Below are 15,719 nucleotides of genomic sequence, written 5' to 3'. Positions count from 1 at the left end.
TTTTGACACTGGCCCTTGCATATCGGTAAGGAGATGTTTGCAGATTTGGCAGAACTGAGTTGCCATTGCCTCTTCCAGTGCCTTTGTTAATGCCAGTTGGTCTGCCTGGTTTCATTGTTTTAAGACTTTCTAGTGGTTTGATGGGTCATTTGAGAGGGCAATTAAGAGGAAACCACATTACTGTGTGTCTGGAGTCACAACTCAGCCAAACCAGGTAAGGACAGCATTTACTTTCCTGAAAGTATGTTGGTGAACCAGATGGCATTTGACATTGGTTACATGGATCATCATGAAACTCTTAGTTTCAGATATTTTATTGAATTCAAGTTCCACCATTTGCCATAGTGAGATTCAAACCTGAATCCCCAGGACATCACCTGACTCTGGTTTAACGAGACCAGCAACAACCCCACTAGGCGATCACCTCTACCCTTGAAAATTCTACAAATGTCTCTTTCTTGTAGTTCTAGATTTCAATTGCCTAAGTTTCAGGGATCAACATTGAATATTGCTTCTTTAAGAACTTCATCTCCAGATTGTTTTTCTGACAAACCCATGAATGCAGTCACTTCTGCACCTGTCAAAACACTTAGTTGCATTAGGTCCGTGTCATATACTAGAAGAAACTGAATTTATACTAAATCCCAGTGCATATTTTTAGCGAGAACTTCATTTAAATTAACTATATTTCACTAAACATACATCCCACTGAATACTAGCTTCCCATATTTATTCAACCAAGTCACACTTAGTTAAGCCATAATTAATATGTCTGTCATCTGTTCCTTATTTCCATCAGGTCTCAGGCATTCCTTCTGACAAAGTTAGATGATAACCAATTCTCAGTTTTATGCATTAAGGTTCCATGTTGTTTTCCCATCACATCCAAAAGTTTCTTAGAACAGATAGCTGACTGCTGTTTTCTTTTGACCAATTTGTCAGTCCAGCAAGCTTTGCAAATAAAGTAAAATATTTTGTAACTTCATCCTCAATTAATTTAGAAACATAAAAACTAGGAGCAGGGATCGACACTCATCTCAATTTTGAATATATTCAGTGAATTGACCTCCACAGCCTCCTGTGGCAGTGAATTCCACAGGTTCTCTACCCTTTGAGTTTAACACCCACAATAGATTTTTCCGTTAAATCCAACCGTAAATTAAAATTAGATTCATGCTTCAAGTTACATATTTTTCTTCTTTATGTTAAGCGTTTCACTGGCCAGATAATGCTGTCTAATCTTTCTGTCTCATTGGAGTTCAGGCTTTTTGAATTCTGTTTCCCCTTCCATTGCTCTCTTTTTCTTTCCCTTCCCTCCTGATTTCTTGCATTTTCTTGCTGCATAAATATGTTATTTTCTCTTTCTTTTCTTCCTCTAATTAATTTATTAAAAATCCAACTGTACCATAGATAATTCTAGACTAACATCTTAACTTCAGGTTTCCCTTATTCTGATTCTAAATAATCAATAATCATGTTCAGATTCTCCTCCTTACAAGACTTTGTTTTGATTTCTACCTTCTAGCCTTATTGAAAGCTATCAAATAATCTTCTACTCTCAGAATAGTATTAACAACATTTAAAGCCAACTGGAAATCACATCTGCAGAGTAAATTTCACCATGATACTCTAGTGTTATGCTTTAAAGAAACACAGATCCCTCTTAAATTCTGTGGCTTCAAATGTCAGTCAAAAGCATCCACTTGTATGATCTCAGGTGATAGTCCAATTTTTTTTGCCTTCTGTTCCAGGTACCTCAGACTGTTCCACAAGTTGTCAAAATGGTGGTATCTGTCAGGTATGAAGTAATGGTCCCTGATACTTTAATTGTTCAATCATGTTGCAAAATGTACCCAATTTGTACAAAACCTTAATAATTCAGAATATAAGAATACTAAATGCTTGTTATTCATTTTCCACCAACTGTCTCCCTGTTAACCCTGCAACACCACCCACACTCCAATCCCCACCTCTCATATTCCAGAGCAACAGTTACAGCCCCCAATTTTGGCTCTTATTCCTTTCTTTTGAAAAGCATCTTAATCTTAATTTATTTTTCCCCTTCAGTGTTCCTCCCAATACAATATCCCACAACTCATTACTCACAGAACATATAACATTTCAGCACAGTACAGGCCCTTCAGCCCTCGATGTTGTGCCACCCTGTGAAACCAATGTGAAGCCCATCTAACCTACACTAGGTTCTTGTCCATATGCCTATCCAATCACCATTTAAATGCCTGTAAAGTTGGCAAGTCTGTAGCTGTTGCAGCAATGTGTTCCATGCCCTTACTACTCTCTGAGTAAAGAATCTACCTCTGACATCTGTCCTATATCCATCACCCTTCAATTTGAAGCTATGGCCCCTTGTGCTAGCCATCACCATCCTAGAAAAACAGCTCTCACTGTCCACCCGATCTAACCCTCAATTATCTTATATGACTCAATTAAGTCATCTCTCAACCTTCTCTCTAATAAAAACAGCCTCAATTCCCTCAACCTTTCCTTGTAAGGCCTCCCCTCCATACCAGGCAACATCCTAGTAAATCTCCTCTGAATCTTTTCCAAGGCTTCACCATCCCAACTGCATGCAATACTCCAAATGTGGCCACACTAGAGTTTTGTACAACTACAGCATTACCTCATGGTTCCGAAACTCAATCCCTCTACTAATAAAAGCTAACACAATATATGCCTTCTTAATAGCCCGATCAACCTTGGTGGCAACTTTGAGGGATCTATGTACATGGACACCGAGGACTTTCTGCTCATCTGCACTTACTATTTGCAGTACTTTGCATTCCTGTTACTTCTTCCAAAGTGAATCACTTCACACTTTCCTGCATTAAATTCCATTGGCCACTTCTCAGTCCATCTCTGCAGCTTATCTATGTCTCTCTGTAACCGATAACATCCTTTGGCACTATCCACAACTGTAGCAACCTCAATGTCTTCCGCAAATTTACTGACCCATCTTTCTACAGCCGCATCCAGGTCACTTGTAAAACTGACAAACAGCAGTGGACCCAAATCAGATCCTTGTGGTACACCACTAGTAACTGAACATTTCCCATCAACCACCACCCTCTGTCTTCTGTCTGATCCAAACCACTAAATCACCTTCAATCCCATGCCTGTGTATTTTGTGCAGGAGCCTACCGTGTGGAACTTTATCAAATGCCTTACTGAAATCCATATACACCACATCAACCGCTTTACCCTCATCCACCTGTTTGGTCACCTTCTCAAAGAACTCAATAAGGTTTGTAAAGCACAACCTAACCCTCACAAAACCATGTTGACTATCCCTAATCAATTTATTCCTATCGAGATGTCTATAAATCCTATCTTTTATGACCTTTTCCAACATTTTACTCACAACTGGAGTATGGCTTACTGGTCTGTAATTTCCAAAATTGTCTCTACTTTCCATCTTGAACAAAGGAACAGCATTTGCTATCCTCCAGTCTTCTGGTATTATTCCTGTAGCCAATGACAAACATCAAAGCCAAAGGCTCAGCAATCTCCTCCCTGGAATCCCAGAGAATCCTTGGATGAATCCCATAACCCAAAGAATTTATCTATTTTCACACTTTGCAGAATTTTAACCTCCCCTCCTAGTGAACCTCAATCCCATCTAGTCTAGTAGCCTGTTTCTCTGATTCTGCTCGATAACATTGTCTTTTTCCAGTGTGAATACTGACAAAAAGTATTCACTTAGCACTTGCCATATCTCCTCTGACTCCATGCACAACTTCCCACTATTGTCCTTAATTGATCCTAATCTTACTCTAGTCATTCTTTTATCCCTTATATACCTATAGAAAGCTTTAGAGTTCCCCTGATCCTATCCGCCAACAATGTCTCATGTCCCCTCCTCGCTAGTCTTAGCGCTCTCTTTAGGTCTTTCCTGGCTACCTTATAACTTTCAATCACCCTAACTGAGCCTTCATGTCTTATCCTAACGTGAGACTTCTTCTTCCTCTTGGCAAGAGATTCGCCTTCCTTAGTAAACCATGGCTCCTGCGCACAACTTCTTCCTTACCTGATAGTTACATACTTATCAAAGACATGCAGTAGCTGTTCCTTGAATAAACTCCACATTTCTATTGTGCCCATTCCCTAAAGTTTCCTTCCCCATCCTATGCATCCTAAATCTGCTCTAATCGAATCGTAATTGCCTTTCTCCCAGCTGTAGCTCTTGCCCTCCAATGTATACCTATCCCTTTCCATCACTAAAGTAAGCATAACTGAATCGTGATCAGCAATTTTTGAGCAGCTTTGTAGCTTAGGTTGATGATAAATATGCAAGTTAGCTTGCTGAGCTTGAAGGTTTATTTTCAAACATTTCATCACCATGACTAAGTAACATCATCAGTGAGAGTCTCCGGTGAAGTGCTGGTGGTATGTCCCACCTCTCGATTTATAGGTCTTGGTTTCCTAAGGTGGGTGATGTCAGTTCTGGTTCCTTTTCTCAAGAGTAGGTAGTTAAGGTTAAAATCAATGTGTTTATTGATGGTGTTCTGGTTAGAATGCCAGACCTCTAAGAATTCTCATGCGTGTCTTTGTTTTACCTGTCCTAGGATGTGTGTGATGTCCCAGTCAAAGTGGTGTCCTTCTTTGTCTGTATGTATAGAAACTAGTGAGAGTGGGTCATGTCTTTTGGTGGCCATTTGGTGTTCATGTATTTTGGGGACACTTTTCCTGCTAGTTTTTCCGATGTAGTATTTTTTTTACAGTTTTTGCATGGTATCTTGTAAATGACGTTAGTTTTGCTGGTAGTATCTAATGGATCCTTTAGGTTCATAAGTCACTCTTTAAGTGTGTTGGTAGGTTTGCGGGCTACCATGATTCCAAGGGGTCTGAGTAGCCTGAAAGTCATTTCTGATATGTCTTGTTGTAGTAATATGGCTAAAGTTTTTGGTTGCGTTGTGTCTGCTTGTTTTGATTTGTTTCTAAGGAATTGGCGGATTGTGTTTATTGGGTACCTGTTTTTCTTGAAAGCGTTGTATAGATATTTTACTTCTGCTTTTTGCAGATCTTGGGTGCTGCAGTGTGACATTGAAATAATGTCTTGATGCAGCTCTGTTTGTGGGTGTTGGGATGATTGCTTCTGAAGTTATGAATTTAGTCTGTGTGTTGTTTTTCTGTAGACGTTGGTTTGAAGCTTTTCGTTAACAATATGTGCAATATCTAGGAATGGGAGTCTGCTGCCCTTCTCCCCCTCTTTGGTGAATTTTATGCCAGTCAAGATGTTGTTGATGGTGTTGTATGTTTCCTCTAATTTGTTCCATTTTGTGATGACAAAGGTGTCATCTATGTAGCGGACCTAAAGTTTGGGTTGGATAGATGGGAGTTCAGTTTGTTCAAGTCCTGCATTACTGCTTTCGCAATGAGCCCTGATATTAATGATCCCATGGGTGTTCCATTGACTTGTTTGTAGGTATTGTTATTGAATGTGAAGTGGGTGGTGAGGCACAGGTCCACTAGCTTGAGGATGTTGCCTTGGCTGATGAAGTTGGTGCTGTCTGGTGTTTGTGGTCCTGGCAGTGATGCCAGTGTTTCTTTGGTAAGGTCAATGTTAATTGATGTGAAAAGGGCTGTAATGTCAGAGGAGATCATTATTTCGTCCTCTTCTATCTAGGTGTCTTTAGTGTTTGAGAATTCTTGGGTAGAGTGAATCAAGTGGCATGAATCTTAGGTGTTTTAGTTTTTGGTGGAGTTCTTTGAATTGTGGTCACTATCACCATAGTGCTCACCTAACTCCAAATCTAATACCTGGTTGGGTTCATTACCCAGTACCAAATCCCGCCTCAGGCGACTGACTGTGTGGAGTTTGCACATTCTCCCCGTGTCTGCGTGGGTTTCCTCTGGGTGCTCCGGTTTCCTCCCACAGTCCAAAATGTGCGGGTCAGGTGAATTGGCCATGCTAAATTGCCCATAGTGTTAGGTAAGGGGTAAATGTAGGGGTATGGGTGGGTTGCGCTTCGACGGGTCGGTGTGGACTTGTTGGGCCGAAGGGCCTGATTCCACACTGTAAGTAATCTAATCTAATCTAATGTAGTCTTGCTCTAAATTGGCCTGTCTACATCCTGTGTCAAGAAATCCTCCTGCACATGTTGAACAAAAACTGACCAATCTAAAGTACTTGAACTCTAGTATTCCCAGTCTCCCATAAAAAAGTACCCTGTCTCTCTCACTCCTATCGAGAATCATCTTTGCTATCCCTTCTTCTACATCTCTGGAACTATTCAGAGGCCTATAGTAAACTCCCATGAGGGTGACCTCTCCTTTCCTGTTTCTAACCTCAGCCCAGACTACCACAGTTGACGAGTCCCCAAACATCCTTTCTGCAGCCATAATACTGTTATTGACTAACAATGCCACGTCCCCACCTCTCTCACCATATCCTCTGTTCTCACTGAAACATCAAATTCCCAGAACCTGCAGCAACCATTCCTGACCCTGTTCTATCCATGTCTCTGAAATGGCTGCAATATCGAAGTCCCAGGTTCTGAGCAATGCTGCAAGTTCACCCACCTTATTCCGGAATCTCCTGGCATTGAAATAGACACACTTCAAACTACCTTCTTGCTTGCTGGTGCCCTCCTGTGACCCTGAAACTTTATTTCAGACTTCCCTACTCTCAACCTTCTCTATACTTGAACTACATTTAGGTTCCCATCCCCCTGTTGAGATAGTTTAAACCCACCCGAAGAGCATTAGCAAATTCTCCCCCCCCCCCCCCCCCCCCCCCACAATAATGGTACCCCTCTGGTTCAGGTGTAGACCCTCCAGAATGAGGCCTAATTATTCAGGAATCCAAAACCCTCCCTCTTGCACCATCCCTGTAGCCAAGTGTTCAACTCCCCTCTCTCCCTCTTCCTCCCCTTGCTAGCACATGGCACGGGTAACCAACCAGAGATAACAACTCTGTTTATCCTAGGTCTTAGCTTCCACCCTAGTGCCCTGAATTTCTGCCTCAAATCCCCATCCTTTTCCTACCTATGTCATTGGTGCCTATGTGGACCATAAGTTGGAGCTGCTCCCCTTCCCCTGCAAGAATCTCAAAAACACAATCAGAGACATCACAAGCCCTGGCACTTGGGAGGCAACGCACCAACCATGCGTCTCTTCGGCTGGAATGTTTTAACTAGGCAGCTACTACAATGTCTCTCCCACTAGTGGCCTATGTTCAACAGGCATGGGAGAGAACCAGACTGTGTTTGGAGGAGCAACCCTCACCATTTTCTACTATTCTCCTCCTGGAGGCAACTTTTCTCTGACTGATTGTCCTTCTGAGGGAATTTTCCAAAGGGATTTGGGGATTTCATGCCCCTACGTGTTTTGAATGTTGCTATGAATCATTTTCTTTAAAGGAAACAAATCTAATGTAACCTTTTATCTCACTCCCTAAATTGGAGAATAATAACATCTCATAATTTATTTAATATTAATAAATAATAGATATTGTGTTTGCATATCCTTAACACAGAAAAGCACATGGTAGCAATTAAACTTTCAGCATATACGGACAATGTTCCATGTGTTTGATGTTTTGTAATTTAATGGAGATCTGATAATTATCAGACATGATAATTGCTGATATAGATGGGATCCTTTCCCTTTCCCCTCAGAAATATCAATGCAACTGCCCAGGAGGCTACACAGGAAATAACTGTGAGACCAGAGCTGAAAGATGCTCCAGCTCTCCCTGCCTGAATGGAGCACACTGTGTACACACCGTCAATGGCTTTTATTGCCAGTGTCCTCCAGGATTCTTAGGAAGACACTGTGAGGTTGGTAAAACAATTTTCATTTCATTCCTGTATAAGCTATGAGAAACAGTTTCATTGCAATTCCATATTTTTAAAGCAAGCGAACTTGACTAATTTTATCCATTCATTGGATCAACTCCAGCATTGACATAGGCTTATACTGACTTCTATTTGCACAATACTGTGAAATTTCAAGTCCTTCCTAACAAAAAAATCTCAATGCAATTAGTGTTGAAAATGTTTTATTCTACATGGGACATTGTCATAAACCTTCTGAAAGTCCAAATAAGCTACATCCACTGGCGCCTTTTGATCAACTCTACTATTTATTTTCTTGAAGAATTCCAGTTGTTGTGGATGTGGTGCCAATCAAGTGGGTTGCTTTATCCTGGATGGTATCAAGCTTCCTGAGTGTTGTTGGAGCTGTACCCATCCAGGCAAGTGGGGAATATTCCATCTCATTCCTGACTTGTGCCTTATAGATGGTGGACAGGCTTTAAGGAGTTAGAAGGTGAGTTACTCACTGCAGGATTCCTTGTCTCTGACCTGTTGCAGCCACTATATTTGTATGGCAAGTTCAGTTGAGCTTCTGGTCAATGGTATTCTCCAGGATATTGATTATGAGGGGTTCAGTGATGGTAATGCCATTGAACGTCAAGGGGCGATAGTTCCATTGTCTCTTACTGGAGATAGTTATTTCCTAGCATTTGTGTGGCATGAATGTTACTTATCAGTACAAGCCTGGAAATTGTCTCAGTGAAGTCAAGAGAGCAGATCATATGAATGGACAACATTAATGAGGCTGCTGTTTAAATTTCAGAGGAATCTTATTCTGGTGTTTCCAGCATTCACAACGATAATTTGTGAATCTTTATATTGTGTATCATATAGTATTATAGATATTTTAGTTATTGTGTATATTTATATTGGATACATTCTGCCATAGTAGAATGTTGTATCTTTTCTATGTATGATGAAGTTGAGTTTGCATTTTTCCCCATAGGTCATTGCAGGACAGTGTCACATCAATCTCTGTCAGCATGGAGCCACATGTTACAGTATGCAGCATGGTTACTTTTGTTCCTGTCCTGATGGATACGAAGGCAAAAATTGTTCTCACATTACAGACAACTGCCAGAGTGGCACATGCCAAGGTCTGTGCTTTCGGCTGAATCAGTAATCTCTGGTCATGATAAAGTCATTACTGTGTAAAACGTTACTTCTCCGTTGCTATGCAGAGATTGTGCACAGGCACCATATTGGATCCATTGCACAAGAGTGCCTGTGAACTACAGGTATTTTGTTTCTTATTAGACTGTCTTCCCTCAGTCTCCTACTGTATCCCTGTATGTTCAATTTCCTCAAGAACCCATCAAATCTTGTTTTGAAGTCATTAATCATCTCCACTTTCACTGCTCCTAAAGACAGAAACTCCTAGACTAAAGCCATTTACTGGATAAAAATGTGCTTCCTCATGTCCTCTGTGCATTACCCTCCCTCACCGGTTTAGATGAATTTAAGAGCTAGGAGCAGGATAAACCATGCTTTCACGTAAACTCTTCAATCTCCATCCCTCGTCCTTGCACCATCAGCTTTTCTAGGTTTATTTTGTTCAACTTATTTAATCTTGTACACTTTTATCCAACTTCTTTCCAGTCCCCTTTTCTTCAAAGGAGATCTATCTCAGCTTTCCCAGTCTCAACATGTATCTGAAATCTTGCTTCTAACTAATGATTCCTTTAGGCCTTCTCTGCATCCTATTTACAGTCATTGCATCTTCCTAAAGTATGACAGATGACTTGGAGGCATGCTGTTGCTTTCCATACACTGGAATTCGATGACTGTGCTAGGCATAGTCTTGATGCCCCAGGTCTGTAAGGTCCAGTGCAACTAAGAGGCTCTTCAGGACAAGTGCCTTCTCTGTGGGCACTGGAGGGGTCAGGTCACTGTCAGGTCTGGGAATATTTGTCAGTCTATGGAGTGGCTTGAGAGGGATCCTCCTATATGTGAGGTTGTAACTTCTCAGTCTTCTCATGGTACAATGACACCATATTGGGCAGGGTACATCAGGATAGATATTCAGGCGCACCACCCAACTCTGTGGCCCACTGCTACAGTGAACTCATGGTCCTCATGATGGTGTATGGGTGAACACTTCCACTAAGCTCCTCCTGAGGGAACTGTCTTGTCATGATTATCACCAGCATTTTCACTGAAGAAACACTTCACTTGTCCACTTGGCTGGATTCCTCCATTGCCCTGACCTCTGTATCAGATCATCAAGGGTCCAAGCTCCATGGGACTATATAAAGTAAACATGGGAATATAACCTATTACAGGGTCTATAGCCTTTTGCTGGAATTTATGATCTATTGCAAGGACTTTAGCTTGTTGGAGTCATTGATAGAGTCATAAAGGTTGACAGCAAGAAAAAAGGCCTTTCAACCTGATGAGTCTATACCAATCAAAAACACATACTTAATTATTCTAATCCCATTTTCCACCATTTCACACATAGTATGCCTTGATATCACAAGTGCACGAGTATATATTTCTTAAATGCTGTGAGGATTTCTGCTCAAACCATCCTCACAGGCAGAGACCTTCCAGTTTCCCTCCACCCTCTGGATCAAATAAAAATGCGAAACTTCCTGCCACTTGCCTGAAATCTATGCTGCCTGCTCACTGATCCAGCCATCAAAGGGAAAAGTTCCTTCCTGCCTCCCATGATTTAATGCATCTCAACCATGTGCCCATCAGTCTCCTTTGCTCCAAGAAAAACAGCAATCTATCCAAACTCTCTCCATCTCTAATCCAGGCAACATCTTGGTAAATCTTCTCTGCATCCTCTCCAGTGCTCTACAACTTTTCTATAATGTGGATTCCAGAACTGCATATAATGCTGTAGCCGAACCAACATTTCATGCAGTTCCAGCATAACCCCTCCCCCACCCCCGGGTTTAAAAGCAGGGGCTTTTAAACACTGTATCTCAGCTAATAAAAGCAAGTTCCCATTAACCTTCTTAATCACTTTATCTCCATGTCCCACTACCTTAAGTGACTGATGGACTTGCACTCTGAGATCCTTCTGATTATCAGTGCTTCTCATGGTCCTGCTGTAATTCATATATTCCTTTCCCTATTGTAGTCTGTATCTATAGTCAGACTATAAAATATATGAGCAGAATTAAGCAGTGCAGCCTATCGAGTCTGCCGCACCATTCAATTAGGGCTGATATGTACCTCAACCTCATTCTCTTGCCTTCTCCCCATAACCCTTACTAATCATGAATCTATCTTCGTTCCTGAGGATGAGCTCATGCTTGAAGCATCAATTCTCCTGATTCTTGGATGCTTTTCCAGCACACAAATATTCAGCATGACTCTATCTATCTCTGTCTTAAATACACTCAACTCTTAAATACACACTTAAATACCTTCACAGCCTTTTGCAGCAAAGAGTTCCACAGATTAACTACCCTCTAGCTAAAGAAATTCCTCTTGGTAAACATTCCATGAATTGTTTTTCTTGAAATCTGCTACCATCCTGATTTTCCCAGTCCACCTGCACAATGAAGTCCCCTATGATTATTATAACAGTGTCTTTCTTACATGTCGTTTCTATCCTCTAATTTATTTTCTTCCCACATCCTGACAACTGTAAGGAGGCCTGCACATAACTCCCATCATGGTATTTTTCCTTTGTGGTTCCTCAACTCTACCTATTCAGATTTTATGCTTTCCAACTCTATATCACTTCTTGTTATCAATTTAATTTACTTTGTACGAACAAGGCAACTCTGCCCCTTCTGCCCATGTGGGTGGCACAGTGGCACAGTGGTTAGTACTGCTGCCTCACAACGCCAGAGACCCGGGTTCAATTCCCACCTCAGGCGACTGACTGTGTGGAGTTTGCACATTCTCCCCATGTCTGCGTGGGTTTCCTCTGGGTGCTCTGGTTTCCTCCCACAGTCCAAAGATGTGCGGGTCAGGTGAATTTGCCATGCAAAATTGCCCGTAGTGTTAGGTACAGAGTAAATGTACAGGTATGGGCGGGTTGCACTTCGGCGGGTCGGTGTGGATTTGTTGGGCTGAAGGGCCTGTTTCCACACTGTAAGTAATCTAATCTAATCTGATCTAATTATCCTGTCCTTTTGATAGGACATGTAACCTTGGATATTTAGGTCCCAGCCCTGATCTCTGTAATAGACACAACATCATACCTGCTAATTTCAGTTGGTATGCTAATTTCAATTCAATGCATTTTTATTTTGTTTCATATACTGTGTACATTTAAGTGTGATACCCTCGGTCCTGAGTTGATTGTCCCCCTTCTCATCGTTATCCTCTTATCTGCTGGTGCTTGAATTTCCATTCCTGACCCTGTCATATTTCTTGTTCTGGAAACTTTAATAATCTCTGCTGAGCCCTCCCACCTTTAATATTTTTCCATAATTTTCTATGCAACTGAACCTTCCCTCTATTTCATTTACACAGATTGTATTCTTTAATTGGGACTATACCTTAGGCCTGTAGCCTAAAACTGGGACCACAGTCTATTATTGCAACTACTACCTGTTAGTGGGACTATTACCAATAGTGGGACTATGATCTATTACCAGGTTCAAAATTTATTACTGGAGGACTGTAATTTTTGACTACAACTTTTTACTGTGTCTACAGTCCATTACTTATCCCCTACTCATTAATCTGCTTCAGGAAGAGTGACCAATATAAATAGTGGTAAAATAAGGATGGATAGACCATCTCTATTTTTCATTACAGGAAAGACCTTTCACCTCCTCTTTGTGCTGACGGCTGTCGTGGTAATCGTCATTGTATCTGTTTCCATCTGTCTCTTCATGAAGCGGTGGAAGAGAAAAGAAAGAGAGCAAATGCCCTCAAATGAGCATGTCAACAATCAGCGAGTGTCTCTCAACCTTATCCAAAATCTGCCCAGGTCCTGCAGCATCGAAAGAAATCCAGAATATGGGTACAAAACCCTCTGTGCTGCAAAAAGATCAGTTTGCATCACAGAGCAACTTACAACAGACCAGAATTTGGAGTTTATCATTCCAGATGTAAGGAAGGATTTTGAAACCATGTCAGGAAATGGAAGCAACCTTAAACGACTGAACTGAGGAGAAACTGATCAAATGAACAAAGCAGAAGAGAGGTGCAGTTGTTTGGATGAAGCAGAGTCCAAAGGGATTGCATCATGAAAGATTTGAAAGCATAAACCCTGAACTGCTGGTACCATGACATCTTAACACAGGTCTCTTCAGAGGGGACAGTGGGACTTGCTAGGGATTAACATGTGGAATTAAAATGCTTCACTTTGACATGGCTTCCATCTGATCAATAACCAATTCTAAAAGGGGATTTCCTTTGAAAAGGAAATGATCTGCAGTGAACCTGAGTTGATTACAACTTGTAACTTCGGATCTATGTTTAGTTATCCTTCTTTCCCCACAGTCAGTTGAATCTGAGTGTCATTTTGCTTAATGGGAATAATTCTTTCATCGATTTCTAATGAATCAAAGTGAAGAAATTGAGATCTGCCTTTCTGAGTATTGTGGTTAAGTTTTCAATATTACAAATAAATTGTTGAAACTTTATTGTCCATTCTGTCACTTAGTTGGGAATGTAGTTGTCTTTGTTGATACCATTAACCAATGTATATACTTTCATTGCTTGTCTGCTCACTACAGTGTTATCCAAAGGTACCACCAGCTTTATTGGCCTGTGTGAACACGTGGTGTTACAGCTATTTTATAAGCAAAGTACGAGTATACGAGTGTATGTTTGAAAGCTGAAATGATAAATGTCACATTCACAGATGTGTTTAAGATATAGGTGAGACTGCTAATTAGCATTCAACAAAGTGCCGCACAAAAGGCTGCAGCATGTGATAAAGGTGTATGGTGTTACTGTCAATGTTTTAGTATGGGTAGAACTTATTAATTAACAGAAAACAAAGAGTGGGGATAAATGGGTGTTTTTCTGGTTGGCAATCAGTGGCTGGTGGTTTGCCTCAGGGATCAATGCTGGGAGTGCAATTGTTTACAATTTACTTAGATGACCAAGTGTAGTGTGTCGAATTTTGCAGATGACACTAAGATGAGTGGTTGAGCGAAGTACGCAGAAAGTCTGCAGAGGGACACAGATAGGTTAAGGGTCTGGCAGACAGAGTACAATGTGGGTAAATGTGAAATCATCCATTTTGTTATGAATAACAGCAACATGGACTATTAGTTAAAATGATGAAAATTTGCAGTATGCTGCTGTGCAGAGAGATCTGGCTGTGCTTTTGCAATGAAACTCAAAACGTTGGTTTGCAGGTGCAGCAGGTAATTATGAGGGCAGATGGAATATTGTCCTTCATTGTATGTTGATGCTGGTCCTTTAACAAGGTTATCTTGTTTTGGTTTTTTTTCAGAGAGTTTGGAAAAGACACAGACTTGGAAAAGTCTGAGGTTGAAGGGTTTTAGGGCCAGTTTGATTATAGCTAAGAGATACTGCCTCCGACAGGAGGCTTTCAAATAAAAAACAGACACTTGTACAATGAAAGGGGGGTAGCCTGTTCTCCCAGATCAGCTTTGCTCTGATTTGGTTTGGTTTTTAAGAGTAATGTGGAAAAAGCTTCTGGACCCAAAGCAGCAGGTCCAGGCTGGTCCTTTCTCTCTGACTTCTCTCCTGGAAGACTCTGTGTTTGATTTTCCCTTTTGTGCCAACGGGTGTTTATGGGGATTGTTGCAAGTATTTGGAACAGTATCATTCAGTTGGGATGATCTGTTGGGTTTTTGGATAGGTTAAGTTATTTGGTATTCTGTTTTCTGTTATTTGTGTTTCATTCAATAATTTTGTAACTAAATCCTGTTTCATTTATAACTGAGTGGTTGGGCCTGCTGCATCGCTCCTGGAATATCCACTTTACACCTGCTTAAAACAGCGAGCAAAGTTAGAGTCTGGGCTACTTTCCTGAAATGTTCTGAGGGGTTTGACCTGATCCATCACAATTGTGAGAGGGATGGAGTTTAAAAACAGGGAGGTTATGCTACAGCTGTATAGGATACTGGTGAGGCCACACCTGGAGTATAGTTTTTTGTCCTTGAAAAAGGATGCACTGAAGTTGAATGTGTGTACTGTACCTTTAAGAGAGAATGAATGCTGTTCTGAATTGAGAGCTTACAAGCTCCTGTGTATATGAGAGGATGGCAGTCCCAGAGTCTACTGGAAAATTGATAGTATGTAACATTGGGCTGTGAAGTGGATACCTGAGTTTGGGCAGATAGGACAAAGAGTATATAGGACAAAGATCAGGACTCGAATTGCATGCACAGCACCGAAGGGGACAACAATGAGAAGGGGTCACTCAATGCAGGATTGATGGTGTTGTGCTTAAATGCATGCAGTACACAGACCAAAATGGGTTTGTAGCACAGTTTGAAATTAGGGGCAGGTTCAGGGTTAGGGCTAGGGCTAGGGCTAGGGCTACGGTTATGGATAGGGATAGGCTGGGGTTCGGCTAAGGGTTAGGATTAGTGCTGTACCAAGGGTAAGGTTAGGGCTAAGGACAGAGCCAGGGTTGGGGCCAAGATTAGGGTGAGAGTTTAGGTTAGGGTTAGAGCTAGGGTCAAGGTTAGGGTCAGAGTTAAGGTCTGGGTTAGGGTTAGGGTTATGGTGAGTGTCAGGGCTAGAGTTAGGGCTGGGGATGGGTTTGAGTTAGGGCCAAGGTTAGGCTAGGGTTAGTGTAGGGTTAGGGTTAGGGCCAGGGTCCAGGTTATAGGAATGTATAGGGTCAGGGTTATGGCCAGGGTTAGGATTAGAGTAATGGCCATGGCGATGGTTAGAGTTAGGACTAGGAATGGGTTAGGGTTAGGGCCCAGGTTAAAGCTGGGGTCAGCGTTTGGATTTAAGGTTAGGTGTAAGGGCTAGGGT

General features: G+C 41.4%; 1 protein-coding gene across 1 annotated transcript in view; it reads left to right on the top strand.

The window, feature by feature from the left end:
- The window catches only part of LOC132836607 (protein jagged-1b), a gene marked incomplete at its 3' end in the record, with an annotated part of 84,152 nt that extends 82,354 nt beyond the window's left edge, over window positions 1-1,798 (top strand). The window contains 1 exon segment of the mRNA XM_060855997.1: window positions 1,752-1,798. Within this exon segment, the coding sequence (XP_060711980.1) occupies window positions 1,752-1,798 (47 nt within the window).
- Between the last annotated feature and the right edge of the window lie 13,921 nt (window positions 1,799-15,719).

Source organism: Hemiscyllium ocellatum, chromosome 47, assembly GCF_020745735.1.
Source record: "Hemiscyllium ocellatum isolate sHemOce1 chromosome 47, sHemOce1.pat.X.cur, whole genome shotgun sequence".
NCBI lineage: Eukaryota > Metazoa > Chordata > Chondrichthyes > Orectolobiformes > Hemiscylliidae > Hemiscyllium > Hemiscyllium ocellatum.
Note: the sequence above shows the minus strand (reverse complement) of the source record. Positions and strands in the feature narration are given on the sequence as shown.